Source organism: Aspergillus nidulans, chromosome VI, assembly GCF_000011425.1.
Source record: "Aspergillus nidulans FGSC A4 chromosome VI".
NCBI classification, from domain to species: Eukaryota; Fungi; Ascomycota; class Eurotiomycetes; order Eurotiales; family Aspergillaceae; genus Aspergillus; species Aspergillus nidulans.
Window position 1 is genome coordinate 2882038 of NC_066262.1, and position 14616 is coordinate 2896653.

Consider the following 14616-nt stretch of genomic DNA (forward strand, 5'->3'; position numbering starts at 1 on the left):
AAAATCTTTGAGAACATTCAAAGAATCCTATTTGCTCTTCACAGACCTGGAAGTGGCGCCATCACAATTCATTGAATTTGGTCCGTGAAAGAGTATTGAATGGCTACCAAGATATGATTAATCAAATAAATGGGAGTGTCTCTTGAAACAGGTAGGCAAAGTATGTAGTGGGGTGGCGCAGTATATATCCAATGGCCTTTCTATTCATATCCAATGAACTGGTTCATACCTTCTTCAACCAATTCTATTGAGTTTCCCAATAAATCTTGCGCAAAGCCGAAGTACACGGGTGGACCTGAATTGAAATGAAATAAACATATAGATAGAAGAGGAAACGCCCGCTAAGAATTCACCATTCCAAAATCCAGAAACGAATCATTTAACATGTCATCATTATCGAGACTGGGTATCTGTGCTTTGGAAGCGGAAACAGAAGCAGACTCTTGCATCATGATATCGGGGTCGAGGCACCCCGACACAGGTACAGACTGAGGAAGCATTGAGAACTCGGTTGGTTCTAACGTATATGGTTCGATATTCATACCGGGGAGCTGGTGTTGGTCTTGACCAGCTGTGTATGAACCTGTACCTGCACCTGAAGTTTCGGCAGGCGTAGGGGGATACGCACCCATTCTCAAGTCTTGATTATATGTGTGCTCCTCGTTGTCAAACTCAAGACCGTAGATACCAAAGACATCACTAGGGACAGGCTCTGAACTGTCGCCCAGCAGCGCTCGTTGGAGGAAGAAACCCCGAATGTCGTCTTCCGTGTAGTTATGCTTACTGCCCATGTGGACCCAGAGGTCGTAATTACGGTGGAAGCGGTGCGGGCATGAATCGACGAAGCATGTAATCTGGCGACCGGTTTCGTCGCCGTAACCTTCGCCAGTTAGGGCTGATAAGTTTTTGTTTATGGATGAGGACTTCCTGGGTTGCCCCAATTTCTGGCGGCGCTCGGCTTTGGAGTTCAGGAAGCCTAGGTGTGCGGTGCGGATATGTTCTTCTAGAGCTAATTTGCTGCCATAACGCTTTCCACAGCCATCGGCAGCGGACCAACCTGTGACTCGTTTTGATGTGGAAAGGTCTGTTTCCCCGCAGACGAAGCGCTTTTCGCCGTCATGTACGGTTCGGATGTGCACGGTTAAGTTTCCCTTTTTTGTGAAGCTGCGGTCGCAGCCGGGGACTGTGCAGGGGAAGATTCGGCGGTCGTCGAGGCTGACATTGCCGTGGGCGACTTCGAGATGGCGACGGAGTTCTCGTGCTGTTGAGCAAGTGACGGAGCAAGTGGGGCACTGGGGAGGATGCGCAGTGCGTATATGTGCCTGGAGTAAAGAGTATGTGGGGAATGTAGCAGGAGGTATCATTGACCCGTCCTCTACACGCTGGGAGCATTCTGCGCAGCTGAATCGCTTTGCCGTATGGACTCTGCTTTCGTGCGCGCGGAGATGACCCGCTGATTCAAATGCCATTAAGCATTTGTCTCCCGTCTGCGGGTCGATATGCTGGCACTGGAACGGCTTTTGTTTCAGATGTACAGACAGGACATGTTTCTGCAATGTCGAGTGCTTGCGAAAAGTCTCATTGCAAGGTGGATACTCGGTGCAACGGAACTTGTCGCGACCATCATGAGCTGCTAGATGTCGACGCAATCGGGAGCCGGTCACGAAACTCTTCCCACAACCCGGGCGATCACAGATGTAGTCTCGTACTCCAGTGTGGGCACTTTTGACATGATGGTTCAAGTGCGAGGCGCGCAAAAAGGTCTTCTGGCATCCTTCGTAGGTGCAGCTGAAGAGCCTTTCATTGTTGTGTGACCGCAGATGTTCCTGAAGCCGGGCGGGTCGATTGAACGCTTTGGTGCACCCTTCGAACGGGCAGCGGTGAGTTTTCAATTCCGATGGATATCTCACGGAAGTTGAAGCCGTTGAGAACGGCGTCGCTGGCGTGTCATGAACGCTGCTAGTGACGCTGGAATCATCGGGAGAGTAATCGACATCTGAATGTGCCTCCTCGTAGATCGGATCTGATGGTAATCAGAGATGCTCTTGCATAGGATCCAACTAGCTTACCAGTCTCATCGGCGGCTTGTTTCTGGAGCCGTTTAGGGCTGGGGTAGTCCCCAGACGACGACCTTTTCTGGCCCATGCTCAAAGAGCATACAAGCAGATGTAATATAGAGTCTAAGACATGTACAAAACGTCAGAAAGGAAATAAATTGACGGATAAAGATGTAACGACTTTCGATAAATTCTCGATAGGTCAAAATTTTGCCAAAGGCGGTGAGTGTTACATACCAAAATGGGCTAGCGGCATCAGGAACTTTTTCCGCCGCCTTTTTTGATGTCGCGACGACTTTGAATGAATTCTTCAAAAAGAACACCTCTGCGTCCCGCCTGTCCCTCCCTTCGTCGCTTCTTGCATTACTCTAGCGCCAGCCCTTTAAGGTCATCCGAACCTGATCTGCCAGAATGTCCGACTACGGCGGCGACCACGAAGCTGAAGAAACGTAAGATTTCAGCTTCTCTTGCGCTCCAGCTTGACGAATTGCGGAGGCTGCATTTTCGCTTTTTGACTGGCTTGAGAGCAACTGGTATACTAACTGTTCACGGCAGTTATGACTACGAGCCCGATCAGACCTACGATGACATTGAGCCCGAAGACTTCCTGAACCCTGAAGACATCGAAGGTGAAGAAGGCGCGGAGGGCTATGAGGAGGGCTACGGGGGCGCTGTGAACGGAGAACGTGTGGTCGTTTCTGGTGACCCGAATGCTGGATATTCAGGAAAGGTGGTTGAACAGGCACGGGCAAAGAAGATCCCCAACGACCAGCGCACGACGACTCCATACATGACCAAATATGAGAGAGCGCGTGTTTTGGGTACGCGAGCATTGCAGATCAGGTTCGTTTGCGACTGTTTTGACGAGATGGGTGAAGCGCTCTCATTGACATCCCATTAGTTTGAATGCGCCGGTGCTTGTGGATCTCGAGGGAGAGACGGATCCGCTGCAGATTGCCATGAAGGAGCTTGCGCAAAAGAAGATCCCTCTTATTGTGAGGAGATACCTGCCGGATGGAACGTAAGTGATAAGACTCTATGTGCCCCATGATGTTCTCATCGATTTCGTCCTGGTATTGACTGGTTGATAAAGTTATGAAGATTGGACATGCGAGGAGCTTCTATAATCTAATGATGAATTTGTATCTTATATTGGGCTTCGATTCTTGTTATTTGTTATTCGGTTGAACTTTGCTTCCGCATAGCGTTTGGAGTTCAGGAGTAGGACATGGGCGACGGTCAGCTGGCCGGGTCCTGCAAGGGAAAAAACAAAAACACCCAGTTTGTCGGTAAACATTTAGAAGAAAAAAAATTGAAAAGGAAGTTTGTTGTTGGCATCTGATGGAACGTTTGCGGAGTATACATAGAGAGGCTGCGTATGGCCGAATGCTTCAGTCACCGCAAGCAAGGGCCATAGATCACGGTGCCCTGATGCCCTACAGACCGTTTTCAGGTCGCCTGTCCAAGTACGGCATACTCAAGGAAACTGTATGTAGTACGCAGTTCTCGGCCGCAGGTTCAGAGGCACAATATGCTTATATATCTAGTAATTTATAGTCCACGCATGGCTCACTCACCATCCCAGTATCGCGACCTCACAGGAAACCGCGCCTGATAGCAAATCACTAATCAAACTGCCTTGGAAACGATATGGCAGTTTGTATTTGGCCCATATGAGTCAGACCGCCGAATTGGGCAAGAGCAGAAGCATGGCTCATCAGAGTTTGCGGCTGATCTGTAGTATAGATATACTCAGTAGGAAATTCTTATATGTATTTAAATATATCACGTGACGCATAGATTTGTGCGGGGATCAAAGAGAATTAGCTGCCGGCCGGGACCGTCGTCCGATATCAAACCGTGGAGCTGTGGTATAATTCGGTACATTAGAGGTTTGCCAGCTCAACAAGAGTTATTTCATGGTTGCGACCTGGAAGGATAAAGAATGGACAACTGCTGAGGCGTATGCGTACTCGTACCTGGGCGTCAGCCTTCCCCGCTGGATAAGTCGGCACAGCATCACGCTAACATCCTAGTCCAGATTCCCCTCCGCAGGTGACTGAGCTCGTAATCGAGAATTAAGCAGTCATGGCGGGCGGACCGAGCTCGGCTGTGACCTTGAGAGAACTGCCGAGAAGCGACGCTAGAGGCCTGAAACCCTGATATTGGATTTGTCAGAGCTTGCAATAACCGAATCATGGAGGCTAAAGTGCGACCCATAGGGACCGTTGGTGCCTCTTGGGGGCTCGGACGACGGTTCCAGGTTCACGCCATGGTGGATCTGTCCCCGGCTGTCGGCGTCCTATATTCCTAAGCTTAGCCTACCAATGTGGGTCTTACATGGATTCGAAGAGACTTTTTTTGATCTTGAATGTTCAGGTCTTATAAATCCGGTCACCCCTGCCGCAGTCCCTGATTTGCCTCGGTTTGGGTTCTTTCTGCGACTCCCAGGTGCCTATCTATATCGCGCCCGCACTCGCCCTCGGTCTCTTGGACGGATCCTCGCCACAAGTTACTCGCCGCTATACGATCGACCTTGGGGTTCGCAAACATATTCTCAGCGTGGAAATGGGCGCAAATGTCGACGCTCAGGAGAGGACTGTGAGTGCTATGGGAGGTAGTCAGGATGTCGAAAAGACCAGCGCAGCGCCGGTCCAACCGGCGGAGGACAAGGAAGAACCGACCTTCGACACTGGCCTCGCATGCTGGCTGCAAGTTCTGGGTTCCTGGTTCCTTTTCTTCAACTCATGGTGCGTGGAATCCAACGATCTTCTCTACGTACTGAACGAGGGTTGATTCTGACGATCTATAGGGGTGTCGTCAATACATGGGGTGTTTATCAGACCTACTACGAGCAAAACCAGCTATCAGACATTTCGTCCTCGTCCATCGCCTGGGTCGGTTCCTTACAGTCTTTCCTTCTCATGCTGTTCGGCGTCGTAACGGGGCCACTTTTTGATGCTGGATATTTCCGCCTGCTTCTTGGATTCGGTACGATCATGTTGCCGTTTGGTTTCATGATGGTCAGTATTTCATCCAAGTTCTGGCATTTCATCCTGGCTCAAGGGGTCTGTGTTGGTTTAGCCTGCGGGTGCCTGTTCGTCCCGGCAGTTGCGATCTTGCCCCAATACTTCCGCAAAAGAAGAGGACTCGCCAACGGCATTGCAGCCACGGGGAGCAGTATTGGTGGTGTCATCTACCCGATCATGTTCAACGAACTGCAGAAAAAGGCTGGCTTTCACTGGGCGACGCGCGCAGTAGGCTTCCTCGCTTTCGGAACCTGCTTGATATCCTTTTCCCTCATGCGCATGCGCTTCCTCCCTACTGAGAAGCGGAAGCTTATCCAACTGGGCGCCTTCAAGGAGCCCATCTTCGTCCTTTTCTCCATCGGCATGTTCATGGGCTTCTTGGGCTTTTACAATTTCCTTTTCTATGTCCAGTCTTACGCCATTGAGACCGGTATTGTCGACGGCAACCTTGGCTTCTATCTTCTTGCGATGCTCAACGCGGGTTCCACATTTGGTCGGATTGCGCCCAACTTCCTGGCTGACCACACGGGACCCTTGAACATGCTCATCCCCGCAGTTTCAATCACCGCCATCCTCTCTTTCGTCTGGATTGGTGTTCACACTGTCCCCGGTATCATTGTACTGTCCGTTCTCTACGGAATATTCTCCGGTGGCTTTGTCTCCCTTCCCCCTGTAGTCATGGCATCTATTACCAAGGACATGCGCGAACTCGGCACCCGCATGGGAATGGTCTTCGCCATCACTTCTGTTGGACTGTTAATTGGGACACCCATCGGCGGTGCTATCATGAGTAATACGCATAAGTATTTGGGTGTCCAGCTCTTTACGGGCTGCGCCATTACCGTTGCTGCTGCTATTTTCCTGGGCGTCAGATTGGCTCGTACGGGAGTAAATCTTGCCGTTAGGGCTTAAAATTAGCCACCCCTGGTGCTTGGTTACGGCTGGCTCATCAGCTTTGCATTGCATTCGGTGTCTGGCATTTCGGCATTATGGTCATGGAGCGGGTTTTGTTTTCGACTTTAGAAAGCCCTTTTGGATATCAAAAGTGCATTATTGGTGCGATAATGGAGATCATCAGGTATGATGTATATAGATATTCACATAGTAATAAATATTAGGTCACATATATACCTATCACCTACCGCACGTCACATAATCGACACTTGTGAAACTGACCGGACTCTGGAAATATCGGCCGAGGCCAATTAATATATATTCATCTATCTGGTATCAACGCGAGGCCCAGCGAAAACTCCCAAACACCAATATGCTAACAACAGCCAGACAAGCCGAAAACCCTCTGTTTTTAAGATACATGCTCCGGACTGACCGGGAAATTCTCCCCGTTCTCTCGAATATGCTCTAGTTTCTTATCCCGACTACACGGCTTGCGCATATCGAACGCATCCTCGCCCTTTTCCGACATACCTGTTGGATCGTCGCTATAATAATTGACCACGCGCCGGAACACGGAGTACCTGTCCAAACCGTCAGCAAATACATGTTCCGCAACGAGGCGAAGAAAAGTAAAGAAGGAAACTCGACGCACCCCATGCCCTTATACATATCCACAGCGACCTTGTTCCCTGCCCGCACATACAAATCCACAAACCAGGCATTGTTGATATCGGAACCCCGCTCCAGACGCTCGGTGAGTCGACGCGCGTGCCCAAGTCTCCGCCATGCCGGCGCAACAGTTAGGACAGTGATGTGTCCATGCCAGGGAGTGTAATGCTCTGAGGCTTTGAGGGAGGGGTGTTGCTCTTCGAGTTTGCCCATTACTGGATTGCGGGGATTAGCGGGGCTCGATTCGGTAGGGGATAATGAAACAGGGGTATCATTAAAGAATGGGAGAACAGGAAAAAGGGCAAAATGAAAGCATACTGTATCCGGCAATTCCTTCCCTGCGGTCCTTCACGCTGCTAAAGAGCGACGGCCATCGCATGAGATAGTTCAGGTAGAAGCCCAGATCGTAGTTCTCGGTCAGTGGGTCGAGGTTGGTGAGGTTGAGGGAGAAGAGGTCCGTTGGGGACATCCGCCGAATGGAAGTCATCGTGCTGGTGTTGCAATTGGGTTCGTGAATCGTTGCGATGTCGGTATGCAGAAGCTTTTGAAGCTGAAGCGGGGAAGCCTGAGATGGGGTTTTGGCGGTCACGGGAAAGTCGGGCGGCCGCTGATCTTCCAACTCCTTGACCGTCACAAGTTACAACTCATAAAATGCTATTATTGACCAGGCTTGCGCTGCTTTGTGTGTGATACTTGAGTGGATAGGTATGTGTGACTAGTTCTTGCTTGTGTTTGTTATCTTACTCATTGACACGTTTGTTCTGGCTCAGGTCTCAGAATAAATACTCTACTACGACTGCTCCCTCCGCGTTACCCCTGTCCTCCAACCGAGTTCACGACACGATTGAGGAGCCCCTGAGGGCCCGCTAATCAAGTACGACTCGAGCACTGCATATATATGCTCAAGGGAACTGGGACTTTTCTTCTAAAAAGCTAGAGTTTGTATTGTTTTGAGCTGAGGAGCCCTGGCTCTTCCCTTGCAAACATGCCCTCCAGCCCACCTTCACCCTTGAGGCTGTCTCACCGCCACACCCGCAGACGGTCATCAAACACAGATATGGATCCGATGTCACCAGCCGATTATACGCCCAATGGTTACTCTCTCAACTCTCCCCGATCGCCTGCCAGTCCTCGACCCCATTACGCGCAAAGCATGAACAGAATGTCCGGCGACTTTGGAGCTGCCACAGAAGCGAGCGGCGGACTGGGGAATCTCGCGGATGAACTAGCGGATGCTTGGGAGGATGAGGAGAATGGCTATGGATATGCCTCTGGACAGGAGGCTGCGCTGATGGACTCACAACCGCTGGAACGGATGAGGACGCGGACGCCTTCGCCCGGTTATTTGTCTGAGAGAGATTCACTGCAGCCGCCGCGGCCCAAACTGCGAAACGGTACGCATCGACACCGAAGACACGAGTCGCAATATGATGGCTCGGATTATGGCCCTGATTCAGACCTGGAGGAGGTGGCCGATATGTCCCCGGCACTGGAGAACCAGATGGCGGAGATCGAGAGTCTAGCGAGACGGGGTCTCGAGAATAACGGGAGCGAGCAAGACCATGTTATTGAACGGGCGGTTACAGCGCTTCAGGATCTAGGGGCGCAGAGCGGAATTGAGAATAATGCCATGAGGTATGTCCCCGTCGTTTCTTTTTCGCCACGTGAGGGTCATAGAGATGACCGCTGATGCTTTCCAGACTCATCACTGCCCATTCTTCAATAACCTCTTACCTCACGCACCAAACCCGCACTGTCCAGAGCCTCACCCACCCCCTCCTCTTCGCCCCTTTCCCGCTCCTCTCCGACGACGCCATTGACGCCCTCATACCTTTGATCGACGAGGGCCTTCTCCCTAACCTCCCCTATCCATTCCCAGAGCAACATCAACATCAACATCACCACTCCTCCCGACCAAATACCCCCTCACAAGTTTCCCCGTCGCCGACAAACAACCCTCTTACCTCCCTCCAAACGCTTATCTCTCAAACCTCTGATATAACTCTCTCTCTTCGCGGCCTGAGCGACACCCTCTACGAATCCCGCCAGCTCACCTCGACTGCTTCGAGGCGTCTCCGAGCTGCCCGAGAACTTGTTGCTGACCTCCGCAGGGAGGAAGAAGGCCGTGAAGAGGGCACGAGGTGGATCGAGAAAGGAGACTGGGATCGGAGGCTTAGGGAACGGGAGGCTGGTCGTGAGTGTGGTGATGTGGTCAGTGGCTTTGAAGCATTCTGCGGTGAATGGAGAGAAAAGTTGTTCGGGGCTGCAGGTGCCGCCGAGGCTGTCGTTGCGTAGGCTATCTATCCAAGGCAGGTCTCTCTTTTTTTTTTAAATCCCTTTTTCATCTTCTTCATTCCTGGTCTTCTATTTCAGCAGATTATAAGATTTCCTTTCCCGGCGCATTTACATCTTTGGTTTTGGATCTGTTTTCTCTGTCTTTTTTTGTTCTTTCCATATACATAGCACTCAAACCTTACTTTTTTTTCTTTTTTCTCTCATTCCCGCTCCTCTTCCCCTTATCTTCTCCTTTTATTCGCCGACCTTTCTTTTTCTCTTTTCTTAGACCTATTTCCACTACATCTTGTTTGCCAGGAGTCAATGTTATTCTTCTGTCTCTCTTGTCTCGTCCATCTCTTTTTCACACCCACACATCTGACTTGTAAGGTGCTATGCCATGACCGATAAAAATTGTGGCCATCAACCTACGGCCGTTAGAATGTCTCCCCTTTCTGTTCTCCCTCTGCTGTCAGTGCATGGAGTGCTCTGATGCTCTGATATTCTGATATTCTGATATTCTGTTCGCGGGTCGAGCTAGAGCGAATACAAATATACAATCCATCTTAAGATATACCAAAACCACACATGTACATGTATACATGCACGCTTGAAGTTTGCGTAGTAATGTATAGCATCTGCCCGTCCTGCAGCCATTTCTGTTTCTCATTATAGTGTGCGTAACTGCTTTTGAGTTGACTGATAGATGGTGCTTGATGGTCCTCTTGCCTTCCTCAGAAGTCGAGTGTTCGTCAAGGCATGTGAATAGTGCGATGGGAACCCTCTAAATGCAGTACCCAATAACTATCCCATTCATGCTGGCGAGAATTTCAACATATATATCTTATGTACATCTGGGAATTTGTAATGCAAGCCGAGCTAAGCTCATTCTACAAAGTACCCAACCACCACTGGTGGCATACACAAATGACTCTGTACTTCGTAATCAAGAACCATATGAAGAGAAAAGACGACTCATGGTCATTTCAATTATTGTCCAACTATAACTGAGGTGACATAACTGGCAGAAAAATGAGAAAGGGAAGAAAGACATAATGCATTTCAACAGAACCATCACATGCCTAGATGGGCTGAAGATGGCGAGAGACTCTAGCTGATCTGTACGGTCTTCTTGGCTCATAAGGTAGTTAAATAGACATCACTAACGCAAAAATAGAGGGAGAGAGAAAATGTACGGAACAGAGGGGGGACAATGCTGAGGAAGGATGCAGGGTGAGAGTAGGAAGGAGGGTTAGAAAAAAAAAATACATTTCCACACGCCTGTTCCGTTGTCAGAGACAAAAAAAGCTTTTTGACGAGATAAACCAGCTACATGACTTCCAGCAAAGACTCAGGATTATTGAGATCCTACTGGTTTTGTTGCTGCTGTTTCCATCTAGGCACCCACTTCCCACCGGTACCGCTGGCAAGAGGTTTGGGTTCTTCAGGCTTAGGGGACGAAGTTGGCGGGGTTTGTGTGCGGGAGGGCGGCTGGGAGGAGCGCTGGCTGGGGGGCACGTAGCGGTTGCCCGCGGGAGGGGCGGCGTCAGAGCCACCGCGAGCGTGAGGGGGCACGTAGCCGCCAGTTCGTCGTGGAGGCTCAGGCTCGGCCTTGGGCGCCTCAGGGGCAGCGCCACCGGCGGCTTCCTTAGCGGCTTGACGCTCACGCCAGCTAGGGCCACCGCTAGTGCGAGGAGCAATGTTAAGACGAGGAGCAGTACGGACTTCAGACTCTGTACGGGGAGGCTCTGAGAGGCCAGCTCGCTTGGCGCGGAGGCGAGCTTCTGCTTCCTCCTCACGCTGTCTCTGCTTGGCGGCAATTTCATCCATTTTACTGTGATACAAGTTAATTGGGGAATATTGAGTTTGTGCTTTGGGTGGTACTGACGCTCTCTCTTCCTCACGTTTGGCCTTCTCTTCGGCCAGGATGCGGCGGCGCTCTGCATCTCTAGCAGCACGTTCCTCCTCCTCGCGCTTGATGCGCTCTTCTTCCTCCCTCTTGGCACGCTCGGCGTTTTCGCGCTCGATTTTCTCGCGGCGTCTGCGTTCTTGAACTTCCTTGACGCGCTGCTTCTTCTTGGCTTCAAACTCTCTCTCGGCGGCCTTGCGACGCTTCTCAAACTCCTCGTGACGCTTCTCTGAAACTTCCTTACGGAAGCTGCTGAACACAGGAATAAGGCGGCTGAGACGGTGCTTGAGAGCAACAGCTTCCTTATGCTTGGCCTCGGCCTCGGCAAGAGTCTGGGCCTTCTGGCGCTCGTAAATTTCCATATCAACCTTCTTTTGAGCTTCATAATCCTCAGCAATGTGCTTCAGTTCCTCACGACGGAAAGCACGCTCCAAGTGATCAATACGCTTGCCAGTGGCCCGGACGCGCTCAGTAAGCTCGTTCTTCTCCTTCTCTAACTGCGCAAGCTTAATGGCACGGAGGCGGTTGGCATCGAGATCCTCCAGGTCGATTTCATTGAGATCAATACCCTTGACGCCGCTCTTCAGTTCTTCAAGTTGCTTCTTGAGTTCCTGCTGACGGATGCGGTCTTGCTCATCCTTGATGCGCTTCAGCTCGCGCTCACGCTGCTCTTCAGCAAGTCGCTGCTTCTCAGCCTCCTGGAGTTGCTGTGTGCGGATGCGCTTGCGAGTTTCCTCCTCCTTTTGCTTGCGCTGCAGGGCATCTGTAGCAGCCTCCTTCTTCTTCTCAATGATGACACGACGTTCGAGAGTGTCCTCGTGTTCCTTGGCAGCACCAGCCGCAGCGCGAGTAAGAGCGGCCTGCTTGGCTTGGAGACGAGAGTCGTTGTATGACGGGTCGACATACATGCATGTGACGTGAAGGGTCTTAGCCAGACGGGTGAGCTGCAGGCGGGCAATTTCAGCAGGGGTGTTCTGGAGACGCTGTACCGAGCCGAGTTCGCTTTCTGCGGAACCGGCAGCGCTGCCAGAGTGCAAAGCCTTGGCGGATGAGAAAACGTCGGTGTCAAAGGTGAGGACACCGGAGATGTGGTCGACACGAATGGCAAGGTCACCCTTCTTGCAACCGTTCATGATGAACTTTTCAATCATGGAAGGAGTAATCTGGAAGGGGTCGGGGAACTGAGCAAGTTCGTAAACGAACTTAAGCTCAACCGACTCGTAGACCTGCGAGAGCTGCTGGAAGAGACGGGTGAGGATGACCTGCTGTAGAGGGACAACATACTTCTCCATCTCGGGATCATCACCGATCTTCTTGAGGATGGGGGTGACCTTCTTACAGATAGACAGGGGGTGGAAGTCAACTTCCAGAATGTTGTAAAGTTCACGAATCTCGGGGCGGACACGCTTGAGCAAGCCCTTGTTCAGGGCATCTCTGAATAGGACAGCACGAGTGGGGCTTTGCAACATTCCGAGCAGGTTAGTGAGACGAGTGTTCTTGTTCTTACGGACCTCGTCCACGTCAATTAGCGCGCCCCGCGAGCGAGACGTGCTGATGACGGGGATGGCCAGGGCAGATAGAAGAACAAAGGAAGCGGCCTTCGTCATATCGGCCTCGGTAACTGAAGGGTGGTCCTTCTTGGAACCCTGGTTGGTGGAAAGTGTGACGGCGGATTGACGGAGGAGGTTGTAGTAACGGCTCCAGGCAGCAGCGTGGAATAGATAGTTCTCGCTAACAAGGAAAATACGAGCCAGCTTCTCGTAGTAGTTGGCCATCATAACGTTCTTAGCGGGGCGCTTGCTGAGGCTCAAGAGAGTATGGATATCCTCGATGCTGCGGAAAGCTTCCTGCCAGAGTTCCAGCTCCACGGCAACGTTAAGCTGCTGGAACCTAGTGTCCAAGTGACGCTGCAGAGTATCCGGGTCGCTGAGGTTAATAGCGTGCATCTGGGCAGAGTACTTGGCGGCGTTCTGAACATGGTTGCGGAGAAGTTCGCAGAGTCTGCGGAACTCGGTCTTGCGGGTGTACTTCAAGCAGAACTGGAAAGCCTGTAGAGCGGTGGTCTGGTACATGATCTCCAAGCGAGCGTTGTTCTTCAGGATCTCCAAAACAGTTCGGTACGTCTCCCACAGGAACTTGAGCCATGGGGTAACCACGGCACGGTCGGTTCGGTCACGGGACTGCTCACCAGAAACGGTAGCAAGGAGAATAGTCTCGGGGGTCTCGATTGCTTCCAGATCTTCAACGTTGGACGAGGGAGCGGCCGACTCGAGGGATGACTGAATCTCATCGGCCTTAGCCTGGGCCTCAGTCACCTTCTTCTCCGCAAGCTCGATGAACTTCTTGAGAACGATCTGCATAATCTTATTAGACCACCGCCAACCCACAATATCATCCTGGCTTTTCATACCTCGATAGTTCCCACATTGGAGTTCTGAGCGATGTTTTTGTACTGATACAGGCCATCCTTGGCAGCCTTACCTTTGCGGAGATCGACGCACAGCTCAACAAAGAGGAGCATGACCGGCTCGAGAGACGCGATCGGGCTGCTGCGCGTCCGCTTGGACGTAGCATGTTCGTGGAGGACGGTCAGGGCGGCCGGAGCCTGGCCCACGGCGATAAGTTCCTGGGCCCTCTTCAGGCGAAATGCACGTTAGAACCAACATGCCCGTAAATTATTTTGTTCCCTCCCAGACTTCAGAGGCGGTTGCAACCTACTTTCAGGACATTTTCAGGTTTGATATGCGGCGGAGGCGGCATGATGGGCGATGTAATAAGCGATGTTTAGTATTCTCAGTAGGGCACACAAGTCGTTAAAGCGAACTCGACAAGGGATAGGCGCAGGTCGAGTCAAAAATGCGCAACTTGCGGGCAGCAGATTTGACAGCCAAAAGTCCCTGATTAGATGATGCTGCCACGCGACGGTTGGCCTGGACGTGGGAGGGGAGGCGTCGGTGGTTGTGCGAGAGCCAGAAAAAAACCCAAACCACAGCCCGCCGCCTACTCCCTCCGCTTTGGGTTTAAGCGATTAGGTCACATGACTCATATATACTCCAGTATCTCAACCGTCCACGAACTATAAACTACGTCGCACTCATGTACATTCTGGCATTTTGACCGGTCTGCAATGTCCTGGGGAGCTCTGTAAGGAGCATCTGTGCTTCAGTAGAACGCGATTGGGTCTTTATCCGTGCACAACGAGGGAGGTGACTTCAAAAGAGGACTCAGTACTTACTCTGCTGTCGTCTATACGTCCGCCCCAGAACTGGGGCCCCCCTCATCTACTGTCATAGCTCTGTGATTTTCGCAAGCGATGCCAATTTCAAATATAACAACTGCAAGACGCTTGAACTGTTGACAGATACCAATGATATTAACCAAGCAGTCAAGATCACGTGAGGCATATGAAACGCCGGTCACGTTTGGTATGTATCCGGTTGGGGGCTCTCCACACAAAGCTCAAGCTTCTCCAGAAATATTTGTAGGGCAACATAACAATTGACGTTGAAATCGGCACAGTCTTAAGGGGGGTATCTATAATAGATTTTAGGGCCTCCCGGATAATAAACGAAAAAGAAAAACAAAGGCTGATCGTCAGCCGTTGATGAGCATCTGGAGAGAAGGACCAGGATTCAGGGGGCCTGGGAAGGTTAGGCCGGTGGAGGCTAACACACTTTGTTCAGTACGCGGTATCAACAATACAAGTAATACAAGAAGATAGGAGAGCCCCCTCATCTAGTGTCCTGTAAGACGGTAATTCGGCGTACATACCTCTCATAAG

At 51.2% G+C, this 14616-nt stretch overlaps 6 protein-coding genes across 6 annotated transcripts, besides 1 other annotated feature; 3 read left to right on the plus strand and 3 right to left on the minus strand.

Annotated features, from left to right (window-relative positions):
* Positions 1 to 14616: part of a sequence feature (contig 1.49 342..206454(-1)) that runs on past both edges of the window.
* ANIA_02748 (C2H2-type zinc finger protein) lies at positions 342 to 2145 on the minus strand (the record flags this gene model as incomplete). The annotated part of the gene is made up of 2 exons (XM_655260.1): positions 342 to 2023; positions 2070 to 2145. 2 exons carry the CDS (start codon positions 2143 to 2145, stop codon positions 342 to 344), a joined length of 1758 nt encoding a protein of 585 aa, XP_660352.1.
* Positions 2469 to 3672, plus strand: ANIA_02747 (DNA-directed RNA polymerase core subunit RPO26; the record flags this gene model as incomplete). The annotated part of the gene is made up of 5 exons (XM_655259.1): positions 2469 to 2506; positions 2613 to 2900; positions 2959 to 3078; positions 3425 to 3545; positions 3643 to 3672. The coding sequence occupies 5 exons, from the start codon at positions 2469 to 2471 to the stop codon at positions 3670 to 3672; spliced, it is 597 nt and encodes a 198-aa protein (XP_660351.1).
* ANIA_02746 (MCT family MFS transporter) lies at positions 4626 to 5998 on the plus strand (the record flags this gene model as incomplete). Its single annotated transcript, XM_655258.1, has 2 exons — positions 4626 to 4807; positions 4870 to 5998. 2 exons carry the CDS (start codon positions 4626 to 4628, stop codon positions 5996 to 5998), a joined length of 1311 nt encoding a protein of 436 aa, XP_660350.1.
* Positions 6393 to 7139, minus strand: ANIA_02745 (peptide alpha-N-acetyltransferase complex B subunit NAT3; the record flags this gene model as incomplete). The annotated part of the gene is made up of 3 exons (XM_655257.1): positions 6393 to 6564; positions 6687 to 6867; positions 6971 to 7139. 3 exons carry the CDS (start codon positions 7137 to 7139, stop codon positions 6393 to 6395), a joined length of 522 nt encoding a protein of 173 aa, XP_660349.1.
* ANIA_02744 (uncharacterized protein) lies at positions 7638 to 8947 on the plus strand (the record flags this gene model as incomplete). The annotated part of the gene is made up of 2 exons (XM_655256.1): positions 7638 to 8287; positions 8353 to 8947. 2 exons carry the CDS (start codon positions 7638 to 7640, stop codon positions 8945 to 8947), a joined length of 1245 nt encoding a protein of 414 aa, XP_660348.1.
* tif32 (translation initiation factor eIF3 core subunit tif32) lies at positions 10295 to 13691 on the minus strand (the record flags this gene model as incomplete). Its single annotated transcript, XM_050612660.1, has 4 exons — positions 13554 to 13691; positions 13246 to 13470; positions 10815 to 13189; positions 10295 to 10760 (listed from the first exon to the last, which is right to left on the minus strand). The coding sequence occupies exons 1-4, from the start codon at positions 13593 to 13595 to the stop codon at positions 10295 to 10297; spliced, it is 3108 nt and encodes a 1035-aa protein (XP_050468555.1). The 5' UTR covers positions 13596 to 13691.